Source organism: Carassius gibelio, chromosome A14 (assembly GCF_023724105.1).
Source record: "Carassius gibelio isolate Cgi1373 ecotype wild population from Czech Republic chromosome A14, carGib1.2-hapl.c, whole genome shotgun sequence".
Taxonomy (NCBI): domain Eukaryota; kingdom Metazoa; phylum Chordata; class Actinopteri; order Cypriniformes; family Cyprinidae; genus Carassius; species Carassius gibelio.
In genome coordinates this window covers 15809778-15825864 of record NC_068384.1, presented here as the reverse complement: position 1 = coordinate 15825864, position 16087 = coordinate 15809778, and the positions used below count along the sequence as shown (strand labels likewise).

The following is a 16087-nucleotide window of genomic DNA, read 5'->3' as shown; positions in this document are numbered from 1 at the left end:
AGGTCTGGTCATTGTCATATTAGGTCATATATTATAAGGATCCTGCCATATATATCCTCGATGTACATTGGTTGCTGGTTTATGCTTTGTCTTTGAAAAAATATGGGAATAGGAGATGTAGTCTTTTGATTTTCTATATATTTTTTTAAAGAAAAAAGACACTTTAAATAATCAATTTAATTTAATCAACTTAAATAACAGATTTATATAGAAATTATGGCATTTCAAACTTTTTTTTTTTTTTACATAATTCAAATTATTGCATGTATTTTTTACATTGCATGACTGCTTAAGTGAACTAAGTGAACTGTCAGGAAAATGACCGGGTTATATTTCACTACAAAATCGAAATAATATTTTATAATTGAAATGCATTCATTTATATATTTACATATTTAATATATTTAATTTAGATTGTATTTATTATAAATTCATTTTTACATTATATAAAATAAATAAATAAAAGGAAATAAATATTGCTTCCCTTGATTTTTGGGGTGAAATTTGACCTGGAATTCATCAGAAAATTATTTATTTATTTATTTATTAATTTTTTATATTTACCCTACTAATAATGATAATGTACTTAAAAAGCTCAGTTTAGTTTAAAATTGTACAAAAGCAACGTCTTGAAAACACTGCTGTTTAACACATGACACTTGAACCACATCACGCATATACAGCATGTGTGCACTTACACACACTGGAATGTCCAGATAACACACCTCTCCCCTCCTCATTTGAAACGGTTGAGTTTGGCTCTGTTATGTGGCCGTTCGTGATCTCTCATGAGCAACAGCATTTGATTAAACAGTCAGATTCCCTGCTCTGTTACAAGCTCCTCCAGTCAACATAAACCACCTGTCAGACATCACAGAAAGCAAAATAACTCTCTCTGTTTTTGCGTTTCGCTTGAACACGAAAGCAGTTTTTTAAAGTGCGATGAATAACGCCTTGGTGATGAAAACAGCTTACATTATCAATTAAATGTTAAAAATTTTGATTTTTACTTCCAGAAATTGCATATATATATGTGGGCATAGATTAATTTTTTTATCTAGATTAATCTCACTCTAATGTTGGAATTAATCTTGATTAATCTAGATTAAAATGGCTCATTTATATTCTGCCGAATGCATTCAGAATTATGTGTGATACCCAATTAAAATAATGACTAAAAGTAACGTTAAGTCTTTGAGAACAGGTTTCTCAAAAACGTGGTGCATTAGACCAGGGGCTCATCGCCTGTTTCCAAAATGCATCACAAACTGCTTGAGAAAGCTGTAAACGAATTCCACATTGCACAAGGTGCAAACAATCTTATTTGTTTCACACATAATCCGTCTGCAGCGCATATGCGTTGCGTATTTTTTTACGCAAAGATTCGGCTAGTTATACATCCGCGCTAAAATATCAAGATGAAAGTCATCATAGCTCGCGTAGTATAGACCCAGCTCCCAACCCAACTTTGAGAATAGATTAACAGCGATATTTTATATATATATGCATCTCAATAAATTAGAATGTCATGGAAAAGTTAATTTATTTCAGTAATTCAACTCAAATTGTGAAACTTGAGTATTAAATAAATTCATTTCACACAGACTGAAGAAGTAGTTTAAGACTGTGGTTCTTTTAATTTTGATGATTTTGGCTCACATTTAACAAAAACCCACCAATTCACTATCTCAACAAATTAGAATACTTCATAAGACCAATAAAAAATAAAATAAAATAGATAAAAGTAAAAAAACTTTTTAGTGAATTCCTGGCCTTCTGGAAAGTATGTTCATTTACTGTACATGTACTCAATACTTGGTAGGGGATCCTTTTGCTTTAATTACTGCCTCAATACTGCATGGCATGGATGTCATCAGTTTGTATCACTGCTGAGGTGGTTTGGGAGCCCAGGTTTCTTTGACAGTGGCCTCCAGCTCATCTGCATTTTTTGTCTCTTGTTTCTTCTTTTCCTCTTGACAATACCTCAATGATTATCTCTGGGTTCAGGTCTGGTGAGTTTTCTGGCCAATCAAGCACACCAACACCATGATCATTTAACCAACTTTTGGTGCTTTTGACAGTGTGGGCAGATGCCAAATCCTGCTGGAAAATGAAATCAGCATCTTCAAAAAGCTGGTCAGCAGATGGAAGCGTGAAGTGCTTCAAGATTTCTTGGTAAACTGGTGCAGTGACTTTGGTTTTCAAAAAACACAATGGACCAACACCAGCAGATGACATTGGACCCCAAATCATCACAGACTGTGGAAACTTAACACTGGACTTCAAGCAACTTGGACTATGAGCTTAACCACCCTTCGTCCAGACTCTAGGACCATGGTTTCCAAATTAAATACAAAACTTGCTCTCATCTGAAAAGAGGACTTTGGACCACTGGACAACAGTCCAGTTCTTCTTCTCCTTAGCCCAGGTAAGACACCTCTGATGTTGTCTGTGGTTCAGCTAATTCCTTGACACATCGGTGTGTGGTGGCTCTTGATGCCTTGACCCCAGCCTCAGTCCATTCCTTATGAAGTTCAATCAAATTCTTAAATCAATTTTGCTTGACAATCCTCTTAAGGCTGCAGTTCTCTCGGTTGGTTGTGCATCTTTTTCTTCCATGCTTTTTCCTTCCACTCAACTCTCTCTTAACATGTTTGGATACAGCACTCTGTGAACAGGCAGCTTCTTTGGCAATGAATGTTTGTGGCTTACCCTCCTTGTGAAGGGTGTCAATGATTGTCTTCTGGACAACTGTCAGATCAGTCTTTCCCATGATTGTGAACCAAACCGAGAGTCCATTTTGAAAGCTCAGGAAACCTTTGCAGGTGTTTTGAGTTGATTAGCTGATTGGCATGTCACTATATTCTAATTTGTTGAGATTTTTTGTCAAATGTGAACCAAAATCATCACAATTAAAAGAACCAAAGTCTTAAACTACTTCAGTCTGTGTGCACTGAATTGATTTAATACACGAGTTTCACAATTTGAGTTGAATTACTGAAATGAACTTTTCCACAAAGTTCTAATTTATTGAGATGCACTTCTATATACTGTACATACTGTAATTTGAAATATTACATGTAAGTGTCACATTGCAAGACTGCTTAAGTAAATAGCAAAAAAAGTTACATTTATTTTAGTTAGTTTTAATAATTTTATTGTATTTTTGTCATTTTTTTATATATATTTTTAAATAAACTAAAATAAAGTTAAAACTAACTTTAGTTAAAATAAACTAAAAATTAAAATACTTTTAAAGCATTTATTAATCTTATTTAATGCAAATTTTAGTACAGTATTAAAATCAAAATATTTATATTTAATGGATCTGACTGAGTTAACAACAACAATGAACATTTGTATTTTGATTAACTAATGTTAACAAAGATTAATGAATACAGTAACAAATTCATTGCTCATTGTAATTTAGTGCATAACTAATGTTAACTAAGGGGGCCTCAATGTAAAGTGTTAGCATTTTTATTTATTAGTTTTAGTTTTCTGTAGTTTTGGTTAGTTTAGTACTTCAAGTTAAACTAAATGAAAACAAGGAGATAGATCATATTTAAAGTTTAAGTTTATTTATATTTAATTTTATTTAGTTAATATTTATTTTATTTCAAGTAAGATTTTTCATGGTTTTAGTTAACTTTAATCAACTACCCATTTAAAGATGTCATGTATTTTTTTTTCTATAGCTATGCAGAGAAACTGGTTCAAGTTCAATGTATTCTTTTATTGAGTAACCAGTTTTGGATAATTGATAATGTTCATAATGTTAATAATAGAATAATATGTGAACCTCTTGTTAGACAGATTAAGTAAAAATTTCCTGGGACAAAGGGTTGTCACAGTGTTACCCCCACACATTCTGGTATGAATTTCATTTCTTTCCATTTTTAGACTTTAATTTTGTCAGCAAGGGATATTGGAGAGGAAAACACAGCTGTGGTTTAGGAACTGAGAAGATTGACTTCTGTGATTTCGCTGTTGACGCTTATTGCGAACAGTTGTTGCGCCCAACACAAAGCCGGAGAAAAGCAATGTTTTCATTAGTTTAAGACAAAATAGCACAGTAGCTAAATCAAGCCTATGCGTGACTATAAGAACCAGACCTTTCTGATCTGATAAGGATCGGAATTTGAGTGGTTAGATCGTCAAAGCTGAGAAAAACGATACACTTCAATTATCTGATTTCTTAATGTTAACGTAACGGGACAGCTATAGGGGAGAGCATAGAAGACATTTAAGACCCCGGAGACCTCAATTGCATCCAGATCCAAGTTTTTATTCTCGCAGTTGTTTCGGTTATGATAATTGTCCATGTGACAGTTCATCAAATGCTGACAGATAAAAAGCATGAGAGGCCCCTTTCGTCAGTGTCTTCATCTCTGAGCCATCAGCCTCAGTTCCTCATGGTGTTTAAGGCCTCTGTTGGTGAAGAACATAGTTACACTTGTATTTATAGCCATTGTACTTTGGTCTTTTGTAACGTGAAAGTGTGTAGCGCAGTAAGACACAAGAGGTCAAAGATGATGTCACAACTCACTATTTTCACTATGTTGACATCATTACAATAGGGGAAGTTGAGCCGAAAGCCTTATATGATATAGAACAGACCACATGAGAGTAAGAGAGAGCAATAAAAAGAGAATGTTAGAAGTTAGGTTTGTAGAAAGCAACTTCCAGTACACTTGTTACAGTGACCTTTAACCTCTGGAAAGGCATGTTACAGGTTTTATACAAGTTTATACAGTTTCTAATTTAAGCATCAATAAGATCCTGGCGTTTACGTTGGATAATAACTTCAACAAGTTCCTCAGTCTGTGAAAACAAACAATAATTGTGTGTATGCTTATGTATTTACAGCTGAAGTCAACAGTGCACTCCGTCCTGGAGGGAATTTGAAGCAGTAATGTGAAGCACATTTTTGTTACAACATTTAGGCGAAGTGTGTAATTTCAGCGGGAATAAATGAACTTGTAAGACTGCTTGTTTTCAAAAAGGTTTTGTTGCTTTGTTCATCAGGATACTGGAACAAACGGAAGTTAAGACGTAGAAGTTAAAACGTACACTATTTAAACGTTTGAGGTTGTTGCTATTTTTTTTTTACTTTTTGGAAAAAGGTTTCAGCAAGATTTTGCATTCATTATAGATAGAAAAATTGTGGGGAAACACCTGGTCAGTGCATAGTTTTCTGAATAGATTTTAATTGCATTATAACTATAAACTAAGTTTTAGCTTGTTTTTACAAACTGACCGACAGTATATGTAGAATGTATGTGTTGTGTTAATCGACAACATGTCACAGACTTTAAAAGAATAGTTCCCCCAAAAAGATGAATTTGGAATTTGCTGAAAATGTAGTCACCCTCAGGCAATGCATGATGTACTGTAGATGAGTTTGTTTCTTCACCAGAACAGATCTGCTTTACATCACTTGCACACCAGTGGATCCTCTGCAGTGAATGGGTGCTGTCAGAAAGAGAGTCTACAAAAATCTACAAATAATCCACACAATTCCAATCCATCATTTCTTACAAACACTTCACAAGATGTTAACTGATGGACTGGAGTTGTGTGGATTACTTGCGGATTATTTTGATGCTTTCAACAGCTGTTCTGCTCATTCTGATGGCACCCATTCACTACAAAGCGATCCATGATGTTGAATTTCTCCAATTCTGTTCCGATGAAGAAGCAAATTCATCCTCAGTTTGGAAGGCCTGGGGGTGAATAAATTTTCAGCAAATTTTCAGTTTTGGATGAACTGTTCCGTTAAGTTGAACTGAACCTTGAACATTCCTGTAAGGATGCCGAATGCTTTAGATTTAGTAAAGTGAAACGCACCGTGGAAGTGAAACCATGAGACCCTTTCTTGACAATCTTTCTAATAGAGGTTGAATCAGCAGGGGTTGATTAACCTGGAACAATAACAATAATGCCAACAAGAAAAGTGTGTCTGCGACACGAGCTCGTTATCATCCCTCTCTCCTGCCTCGCTCAGGTATGGTTTCTATTTCACAGTACCTAAAGAAGAGAGGAGGGAAAGAGCTTGATGGAAGTGATTTAGTGCCCAGGGAACAGAGAGAAGGAGGGGGTTAATCGGTTAACCAGAGGAACAGAGAGGATGGGGTCTGGCAACCGTCAGGGAGGTATTCCCTCAGATGCTTTGTTCTGACTTTCATATACATGAACAGGAGTGATGCGAGGTGCACAGATATAAACACTTCATTTGCATATGTCTGTGGGCAATGGATTTGCACCTAATCCAGATCACTTTAAATGGAAAATTGTCCTGGTTTCTGCATCACAGACGTAGTGCTGGTTTCACACCTCTTTCTACTGCCTAGGTCAAATTACTGTGTAAGTTTGGCTCATATGGACTTCTATTAGCGTGAATCTCATAAAAACTGCCACGGCAGTTGCTTGATAGTTATGAAAATAAATTAAATATTTTCCCCAACCCCAGAAAATATATTTCCCATTACTATATAGCACACAAAAATTATTATTTCAATTGTGAACTAGCTCTAAAACACATCATAATATTTGTTGTAATAAATTTAATTAATGCCATTTATATATATATATATATATATATATATATATATATATATATATATATATATATATATATATATATATATATCTAGGTAAGATTTTTTTAAATATAGCTGGAGTCTTCAGCAGGGGGTCCACCAATTGTTGTTTAATCTAAAACTAATGACATATAGTTTCAAAACTATATTCAGCAAAATTTCTATATTACTTTAATGGGAATTGTTACATTGTCATGAAAATAATTTCACATGAAAAATCTACTAAAATGTACTAAAAATGCTTCAATTTTTTTTTTGTTTTAGTTTAGTTTAGTTTGTTATCAAATGTAACCCGGACATTTCTTTGTTGAAATTATTGAAATATATTTTAAAGTTCATTATAACTTCATCTTAGGATTCTCCCGGGATTCTACAAAGGTCTGATCTGAAAGTAATTTGAGTCAATCGTTCAGAAACCTCAGTAATGAAAACAGAATTGTTTTATGTAAGACATTTACACATCTCTCCTGACTTCAGGTCCTCCGGGGAAACGTGGTCGGATGGGCAGAACCGGCGACCCTGGTGAGTGCAATCTCTTCATTTCTCTTCCTCATGCCTGATCTAGCACTTTTCTGTAAACATTGTTACTAGTGTGCATAAACTCATAAACATTCGATGTGACTGGGAGGAAGTCCTCGTTGAATGTTGTTTTGATTCACTGTAGACCCTCAGATGATTCAGAGGTATTAAACTCAGACTGATGATGACTCAAGCCATACAAATTAAGATGGTGATGTATTTCTATGTAAGCTGTGCGGTGGACACATATGGCTCTCAAGGGCACAGACTGAGAGAGCTTTTAATGCAGCGTTCCCATACAACTGGCATTTGGACAGAAGGACAATTCTTTACATCTGTTTTTCAAACTTGTTCCAGCCTCGCTGCTCTGGGAGAGGAACTTCAAACATTGGCAGAACACTTTATTTACATAGAGATAGTGGGTCATTTTGTCACTAAATCTGCTAGATGTGGTTCTGTTTAGCTGTGCCTGCTTGTTGTAGTTTGGGTCGTGAAGTGGGCAGGAAGAGTCGAATGTTGAGACAACACCATTGCACAACAGTCTGTTTGTTTCTCTAGTGTGAGGGAGAAAATTGGATTGGAAAGCTGGAAGATATTTAGCAGACTAATCAGCGCAAACATAAGGCAGGTCGTATGCGTCCATGATAATTCAAAAGTTAAAAGCGCTTGTTCAATTAGAACCCTCGTCAATTAAATGATTAATCTTTTTTCTAAACAATTTTGATAACCGTAAAACACATTCACATTATTTTTCTCTTTGAACATCTTACTTTTAAATGCTTTCCAAATGGTGGGGCCATTTTCGTTTACAATGGTCAGAACTTGACTGTGCTGAGTGAACGTTATCTTTTAAACTCTGCCAGCATCTAGATGCGAGTAAATGTCTCGTAAAACTTTCTGCCTCGTAAAACCTCAACACATCTTTTAAACCTCTTTTTCTCCTCTGAGGGTCATAACGCTGACGAACATTTCAGAAAAAAAGATTTAGAGGTTTACCTTTTGTTAAAAAAGTGGAAGCGTAATTTTGTATTATTGAAGTTAAACTGAAAGTTAAAAGACATTTGGATTCTTTTAAATGTCTCTTTGTTGATGTTCTTTTATTTTTCAGGACCCCCTGTAAGTAACCTGTCCTCACACTTCAAAATAATGACATGTTGCAGATATGGGCTCTGTATTGTGGTAAGGCAGATAAAACATTTAAAGGGTGAGACATACAGTAAAACCTGAGAAACGGCCTTCAAGTTCTTTTTTTTTTTTTTTTTTTTTTTTTTTACATTTTAGAATATTTGCACCAGTTAATCTGACATTAAAGGGTTAGTTCATCCAAAAAAGAAAATTATGTAATTAATGACTCATCCTCATGTGGTTCCAAACCTGTAAGACCTCCGTTCATCTTCGGAACACAGTTTAAGATATTTTAGATTAAGTCAGAGAGCTTTCTGTCCCTTCATTGAAACTCTGAAGCATCAAAAATGAATTTTGATCCAAAAATAACAAAAATTACAACTTTATTCAACATTGTCTTCTCTTCCGGGTCTGTTGTGAGTGCGTTGACGACGCTGCTGACATACGACGCTGCTGACAAATGATTCTGCTGACGTGTACTCGGGTGCGCGCAATAACAAAGATAACACATCAGCAGTGTCGTACGTCAGTGTTGTGAACGGTGTTGTGTTATTTTTTGGACCAGCATTTTTTTTCGATGCTTCAACAAATTCTAACTGACCCTCTGATGTCACATGGACTACTTTGATAATGTTTTTCTTACCTTTCTGGACATGGACAGTATACCGTACATACATTTTCAATGGAGGGACTGAGAGCTCTCGGACTAAATCAAATTTTTTTGGGTGGACTAACCCTTTACATTTCTAGAACCTTCAAATAATTATACAAAATAATTGCATGCTAGAATTAGCATTCTTCTGAGATTCCAGAATAAAGCTTAAATAATAAAGTTCTGAAATATTCACTTCAGAGCAGCCGCAAGCTTAAAACTATAGGAGATCTGGTGCTTCTGATATTAAAGTTTTAGAATATTCAAACCAACATTAAAGTTCTGGCATCCAACAAAAGTGTAACACAGAGTAAGAACAAGTTGCAAACTGTCTGTCACCTGCTTTAGATTTAGGTTAAAACCAAGCTGTCAACATCTTGTTGCAAATAGATATATGGCTTCGAATCCATAGTTTTAACAGGCTGTCATGAAGATTTCATTGATCTGTTTAATGCTTGCAGATGTCAAATTATGTGACGGCTTTCAACATTTTAACAGTTTAGGTTGGTTTGCTAACTTTCACGTTTAGTTTGTGGTCTTCTGTAGAGCAGAGGTCCACCGGTTTATTTACTCAGAAGTCTATTGCAATGTTATGAAACCCTAAAACACTTTTCATTTATAATCCTGCAAAGTGCTTTTATTCCAACTAATAAACACATAAAACAGAGCTGAAAGACTGACAGGTTGTGTTTTTCTATTCAAGTTTTGCAATGTGTAAGTATGATCTTCAAATTCAAATTGGTTATTGCGAATAATTTACTTTTTATCACACTGGATTTTAAAATATTTGTTTTTTTTTTTAAGCTGAACATAGATTCTATTGAGATTATGAAATCTGTCATGATGCTACATTGGGATATAATCTTTTTTTAAATTTTCATCTACTTGTAGGTCCTTATTTATACATTATATCTCATTTTTCTTTGCACAGGGCACACCTGGGCGAGACGGTTACCCGGTAAATGTCCTTTAAATTATCTAGTTTCTTCTTGGGTCTTAATCTCCATTTTTATGGAGGTCTTTTTCTAATTGCTTCACCTCCAGTTGACTTGCTCTTCATCTCTGTTTTTTTTTTTCATTTCTGTCTCACTAAATATCTGTGCAGTCCCCAGCTAACAGAGAATGTCCACATAATAAAAAGATAACTAAACCGTAGAACATTTTAGCAAATCCTTCTTGAAGCATATTTTTGTTCGCAGTGTGATAGAATATATATTTTTAAGAGGAACACGAATTACACAGCTTATACAGGGAGAGAAGTGTTAGTAATAGTGTCTAAAGTAAGCACTAAAACGTTTCAAACACTCTTCATAATCGACACCATCGTCTCTGATGAAGAATGAACCTCTTTCGCTGCTATTTCAGCAACATGGCCCACAATGAAGCTGAGTTTCCTGGAATGAGAGAAAGCGCTCCTGGGCTCAATTACGCTGGAATGGTGTTTCTCTGGTGAAACCGCTATAGATTCATCCCTTTGGCTAAATGTGTGTCCAGGACAGCAGGCCAGAAACACTTAGGACTTTTAGTTTATAATTTCCAGCTTTCTTGAACCCTGAAATGGAAAGCACTAGGAAAGCAGCCGGGCGTAGACAAAACATCACATGTGAACTTTGACATATGGGCAGAGGTGCCCTGATCTCATAAAGTACATCACACATCTGATGGTTGTTTTCTGATAACTCGACTTTGATTAGAGTAGTTTGTTTGTGTTCAAAATAAAAAGAAAAGACATTTGCTTGGTAAACTGTGAGTCATAATAATTGCATCTTGTATTTCATTTATAAAACAAGCCCCAGTCAAACAATCAATAGTCTTTTTCAGTACCTCTGTTTATGTAGATACAAACATGAGATCAATTCTTGGGGTCCAAACAGATTTCCATCTGAACTGGATCATTGTTTTGATTGTATGATCTACTGTAGAAGTGGTCTGGTGGCCTCTAGTGGCTGTCAGTGGAACTGCGGACAGCAGAATGATAAGCAGCAGGCTGTTCTGGAACATGTCAAGGTGAACCTGGGGTCAGATTGTGGTTAGTCGCAAAGCGAATGAGGCTCTGTACCTTGTTTTGTCTGGATCTTAATTGTGGACCCCATGGTTTGGTTAGTTTGGCTCCAGATATCAAGAGATGTTTAGTTAACAAGCCTTACTCACCTCGCGGCGTGAAGTATGAGTTCAATAAGAGTATATTTGTCTGGGAGTTCTGAGTAAGCATTACTGTGGCTCTTTAGCCAGTTATACTGCAGATATTATTTATTACATTACCACTTCCTGTTCCTGTACCCATTATCTCTACTATCGTCAAAGTAAATTAGTGATGTCTGAACTGATATGCTGTGGCGTATCTGCTGTAAGATCAGCCTCTAGATAGAAGTCTTTGCCAGGCTGGGTCAGTCATGCCCAGCAAATTAGTATCAGAGGTACACTCATGGTTTTCCCAGATTTGTACGTCTGCTGGGAAAAGTCCTTGGTTAATTATAGACAGGTGTGTGTGTGTGTGTGTGTGTGTGTGTGCGTGTGTGTACATGCAACACACACTCATTCTTGAGAACTCATTATTGGTCATATTTCACTATAAAATCATAAAAAGTTGTTTTTTTAAATTGTTTATTATGTATATATGTAAACATAAGCATACATTTTTATGCAAAAATAAATACAGGAATAAAATCTCATGCTCATAGCTGTAGTAAAGTAATAAAAGTCCTGTTCAGACACAATGAAATCAACGAACTGTTCATTTAAATACACTAAAATCATAAATTAACTTTAATTATTTATTTCAATAATGGGAATACTATATTTGCATAAATAAATTAAATGTATGTATTTACTTCTTTATAGTTAAATAGCTCATGCTATTTATGCTGTTCAAATACATTAATAATTAATTAAGTCATCCATTATTATTGCTGTTATTAAAGTCTATTTAATGACAGTTTCATAGACATAAATGATTAAAATTACATTTCATTCATTTATTCAGTGCAATAATGGAAATGCTATATTTTTCATTAAAAAATCATTTGTATACATATATATATTATTTGAGATTATTTATTTATTTATTATTTATTGCAATGGTAGAAATGTGATATTTTTAGTAAAAAAAAATTAATGTTTTAAAAAAGTTTTAAATTATATAATTGCAAATATATGCACATTCAAATTATATGTATCATTTAACTGAGGTTAACTCCTATACAATAAAGGATTTAGACAGACTCAAAAAATAAATAAATAAATAAATGAAGACACCTGAAGCTAGCACGTTGTTTGGCCTCATTGGGCTCAATAGTAAAACACCTCACTATGTGTGAGTAGATCAGATTTCCTAAACTGGAGCATGTCCATTAGCATCTGCCAAGCCTCTGGAACAGAGCGACAGGTGCGTGTGTGTTAACTCGCCCCAAATCCACATCCTTTATGGTGTACAACGCAATCTCAGAATGCTTTCGGCCAGCAAGTGTGAAACATACGCTAGTGATTTCACTCCATTCACCAGCAATAGCCATCTTTTAAACAATCCCCTTTACTCCCTCATAACATGATTTTTCTTATCCTGTAAACTAGTTTGACAAACAGTTTGTGTTAACTTACGTCATATGGCGAGGGTTATTAATTAGAAAAAGCAGATGATTTCAAGTAAATATAACTGACATTGTTACACTAATGCTTATATACATTTGATGGAATCCAGGTAGATCCAGGTTAATTCTGTTCTGTAAGTGCACTGGGTTAATGTTACTCACATGTGTGAACCCAACATGTGTCTAGATGATTTGCCATTGTTCTTATGAGCTCAGGTGGTGCCCACATGCTGTCTGTGCTCATTTGAGGCCGTGATTTGATTAGCAGTATCGTAAACAGACTGTATTACATGCAGACGCTGCTGAGAGCGGCTCTCATGAGACTGTTGTTTAGGTTCTCTCATAAATAATCCCTTTGGATATGAGCGTGTGATGGATAGGGTGACTCTTTTTTCCGAACATGTCCTGGCCAGGATTTCTAAACTTCCTAAAATGTCCTGGTTATGCTTGTTTTATTGTTTTCATTCTTGCTGAAGGACTGAAATGTAGTCTGAACAGTATATATAACTGACCAGTCATGAAATGCAAGAAGATGGCATTAACAGAAAATATTTAACAGCAATGTACTAAAAATAGAGACATTTTTCCTTTGCGTTGCTGAAAATGTAAAAACAATCTCATTCACACAGATCTGCGAAAACGACTAAAAATGCTGTATTTTTCATGCCAGGCCAGTAGTTGGCAATGTCACATTGTAAAGAAATACTACACATCTGCGCACATACATAGACTGAACACACAATGCGCATGACATCACTGTTTTCACAAATTTGCAGTTTGCATGGAGATGATAGCAGGAGCTATAGTTTTCAAAAACGTTCACTTTGAAACCCGTTTTAAAAATGTAGCATTTTCAGGCCACCAAAATGCATTCAAAGTTTTCTATTTTTAGTTGAAAATGGATTCATGTAAACAGCCCCTTAGAAATCCTGGCCAGAACATGTCTTAAAAAAAGGAGGTTGTATGGTCATACTGCTGATGGAGATAGCTTGTTAAGAAAGATCGAGTTGGCACTTTTATTTCCTCCAGAAAATTTTAAATCTGTTTTAGAAATGTCTAGTATAACAGTTCTTGTTTACAGAATAACAGAGCAGAAATATGCCATATGAAGGCTTTCTATGAATATTCTTGACATGGTAATGTTTCATTTTGAAATCCAGGAATATCTTTCTTGGCAGCCCGGTGGGAGTGAAATGGATGTCACATATCCCAAAGTATTTCCATGTACTTGAAGTATAAAGCAGTCCAATAAACGATATACCCTTCAGAGAAGAAAGGAGAACAGAGAGACGTGGAGACTTCATGGACATTGGATCCAGATGAGGGGTTGTCTCGTCTCACAGAGCCACACAGGGATGAGTTTGTGGTTCTTTTTGGCAGAAAAATGAAACCTGAACAAAAAGGGGGTTTGCATTGTATACATCTCTATATATATATTACACATTTTGCCTGCCATCAAAAATTCGATAGCACTTTACTCAACAGTCCTGTTCCTCATGTACATACTATGTACTTATTATAGTAATTACAATAACTATGTAATAACTAGGTACTAACCCTGAACCTACCCCTAAACCTAACCCTAACCCATGTAGTTACCTTGTATTACCAGAACTTTCTTAGATAAATACACTGTAAGTACACTATAAGTACATACAAGCACACGTACTGTAAAATAAAGTGCAACCAAAAATTATATTACATTTCAAGTGGTTAAATTATTTCTCTGTTACGAAATAACCCCTAACCCCAAAATGTAGGTTTATGGGGTTTTTGATTACATTTTTTGCAACAGTTTGCAAGTGGGATAAGAAAAATCTTTTATCAAATTTAATTTGATATATATTCTCTAAAAACTAGTCTTAATGTCTTGTGCATTATTATTCAAGTAAATCACATTTTGATATTTTTACTGGAAAAGTAGTAGTGCATTTAAGGGCTTAAAACCAGATATTGGCAATGAAAGATGGGTCGTTTCTTCACTGTCCAACCCAAACACAATCTCTTAAGTAGGTGAAGGCAGTCAAAACCTGTGAAAGATTCTTTTGATTAAAACATCTAAGTCTTGATTTGACTCAAAGGGCCTATCGATACAATCCCTCCAGATTTCCCACAAAGCACCATTGAGCCCACCACGAAGTCCAGTTTTAGCAGGAATGCTTTTGTAGGCCTGAACTCAAAGCGTTTCGATTACCCTGTGATGAATTTACGATTTATAGCAAAGTTGAAAAACTTAACACTGGCAAAGGGCAGCAGACAAAAAAGTCATTATTTCATTTTCTCGAGCCTTTACTGGTAATCTGAATCCTCTTTCGCAGTTCTTTGCTCTTTGTGGTTAAATATATGTGGTAAATCTGTGCTACTCTGGAATGTTTTCCCGCTGTTCCTGCTCGGAATTCAGCGGTGCACACAACAAAATAAAATATCCAGGATTAATCTTCTTTTAATTGTTTTCTAAGAGGTTTTTTCTTGGAGGTTTCGTACTTAGTTTGGCCAGTCAGTCTGTTGCAGGAGAGAAATGAAAAGCAGGTTTAGGAATAACGGATGGATTTAACTTTTTCATGGTTAAATTCACTCTTCAGGGGGTCATAAATTGAGTTGTGTTAGTTCATGTGTGGCATCCATATGGACCTTGAGTGTGTGGCAGATAGCAAGATGTTTGGAAATTTGAAGGATACATTCTTGAATCATAATATGAGTGATGTTTGTTCATGAAAATTCAAGAGTGGCTTATTTTTTGGTTGTTTTTCTGAGATTTTTGAGAAAGAAAACCTTTAATCCCCCAATCATTTTGATGGATTATTCAATTACAAATGCAAGAGTCTTTGGCCCTGCGGGTCAACAGATTGAGACCCAGCAATAGTGACCAGTGGGAAGACCGATCTCCTCCTCACAATGATGAGCTTAAAGGGTCTCAGACCCTGAGTACTATAGTCATAAATCAGAGTTTAATGTCTTAGCCGATTCATTGGTTTCTCTTTCAGGAAGTCTGCTGGCATTGACCTGTGCACATGGTGTCTGCTCAGCATGAGGAGACACTGCAGAGAGCAAGCCATGTAAACGCTCCCAGATGTATGAGTAGAGCTTCCAGCACGTCCTCAAAACAAATGTCCTGTCCTTAACATACCTCTGGGAATGCTTAAAATCAAGGATTGTTCATTGTCCAAAATGGACTCGTACATCTTTTGTCTGTTAATTCAAAGGCAGAAGCTTAGCATTCGTTATTTTTAGCCCAGGATGTTCTCTTACTTTTGGGGACAGACACTTCGTTGAAGTTTGAAGGGCCTGTCTTGGACCTTGTGTTAATTTCAAACGCACGCAAAATTGTACATTTGGTGAACTCTGGCCTGCAAATTCATATAGTTTACTGAATGGCACTTATTTTTAATTCCTTTCAAAGAATGACGTTATGGAAATACAGTACAGTTTGTGATCAATGTAAGTTTAAAATACAAACTTTAAAAAGAAAAGCTACTTTGAAAAAAAAATGGGTTTAGGATTTACTCTGAAAGAATTGTTAATCATAATTTTATAGTTACTAAGAATATTAAGCAACATGTGAAATTTTGAAGTATATAGACTGAAATAGTTTTTTCTTGTCA

At 35.3% G+C, this 16087-nt stretch overlaps 1 protein-coding gene across 1 annotated transcript in view; it reads left to right on the top strand.

The window, feature by feature from the left end:
• LOC128026833 (collagen alpha-1(XXIII) chain-like) overlaps positions 1-16087 on the top strand; it is a 117144-nt gene that overhangs the window by 75952 nt on the left and 25105 nt on the right. Inside the window, exons 3-5 of the mRNA XM_052614067.1 lie at positions 7080-7124; positions 8230-8237; positions 9830-9856. Coding sequence (XP_052470027.1) covers positions 7080-7124; positions 8230-8237; positions 9830-9856 — 80 coding nt within the window. The remainder of the gene's footprint in view (positions 1-7079; positions 7125-8229; positions 8238-9829; positions 9857-16087) is intronic.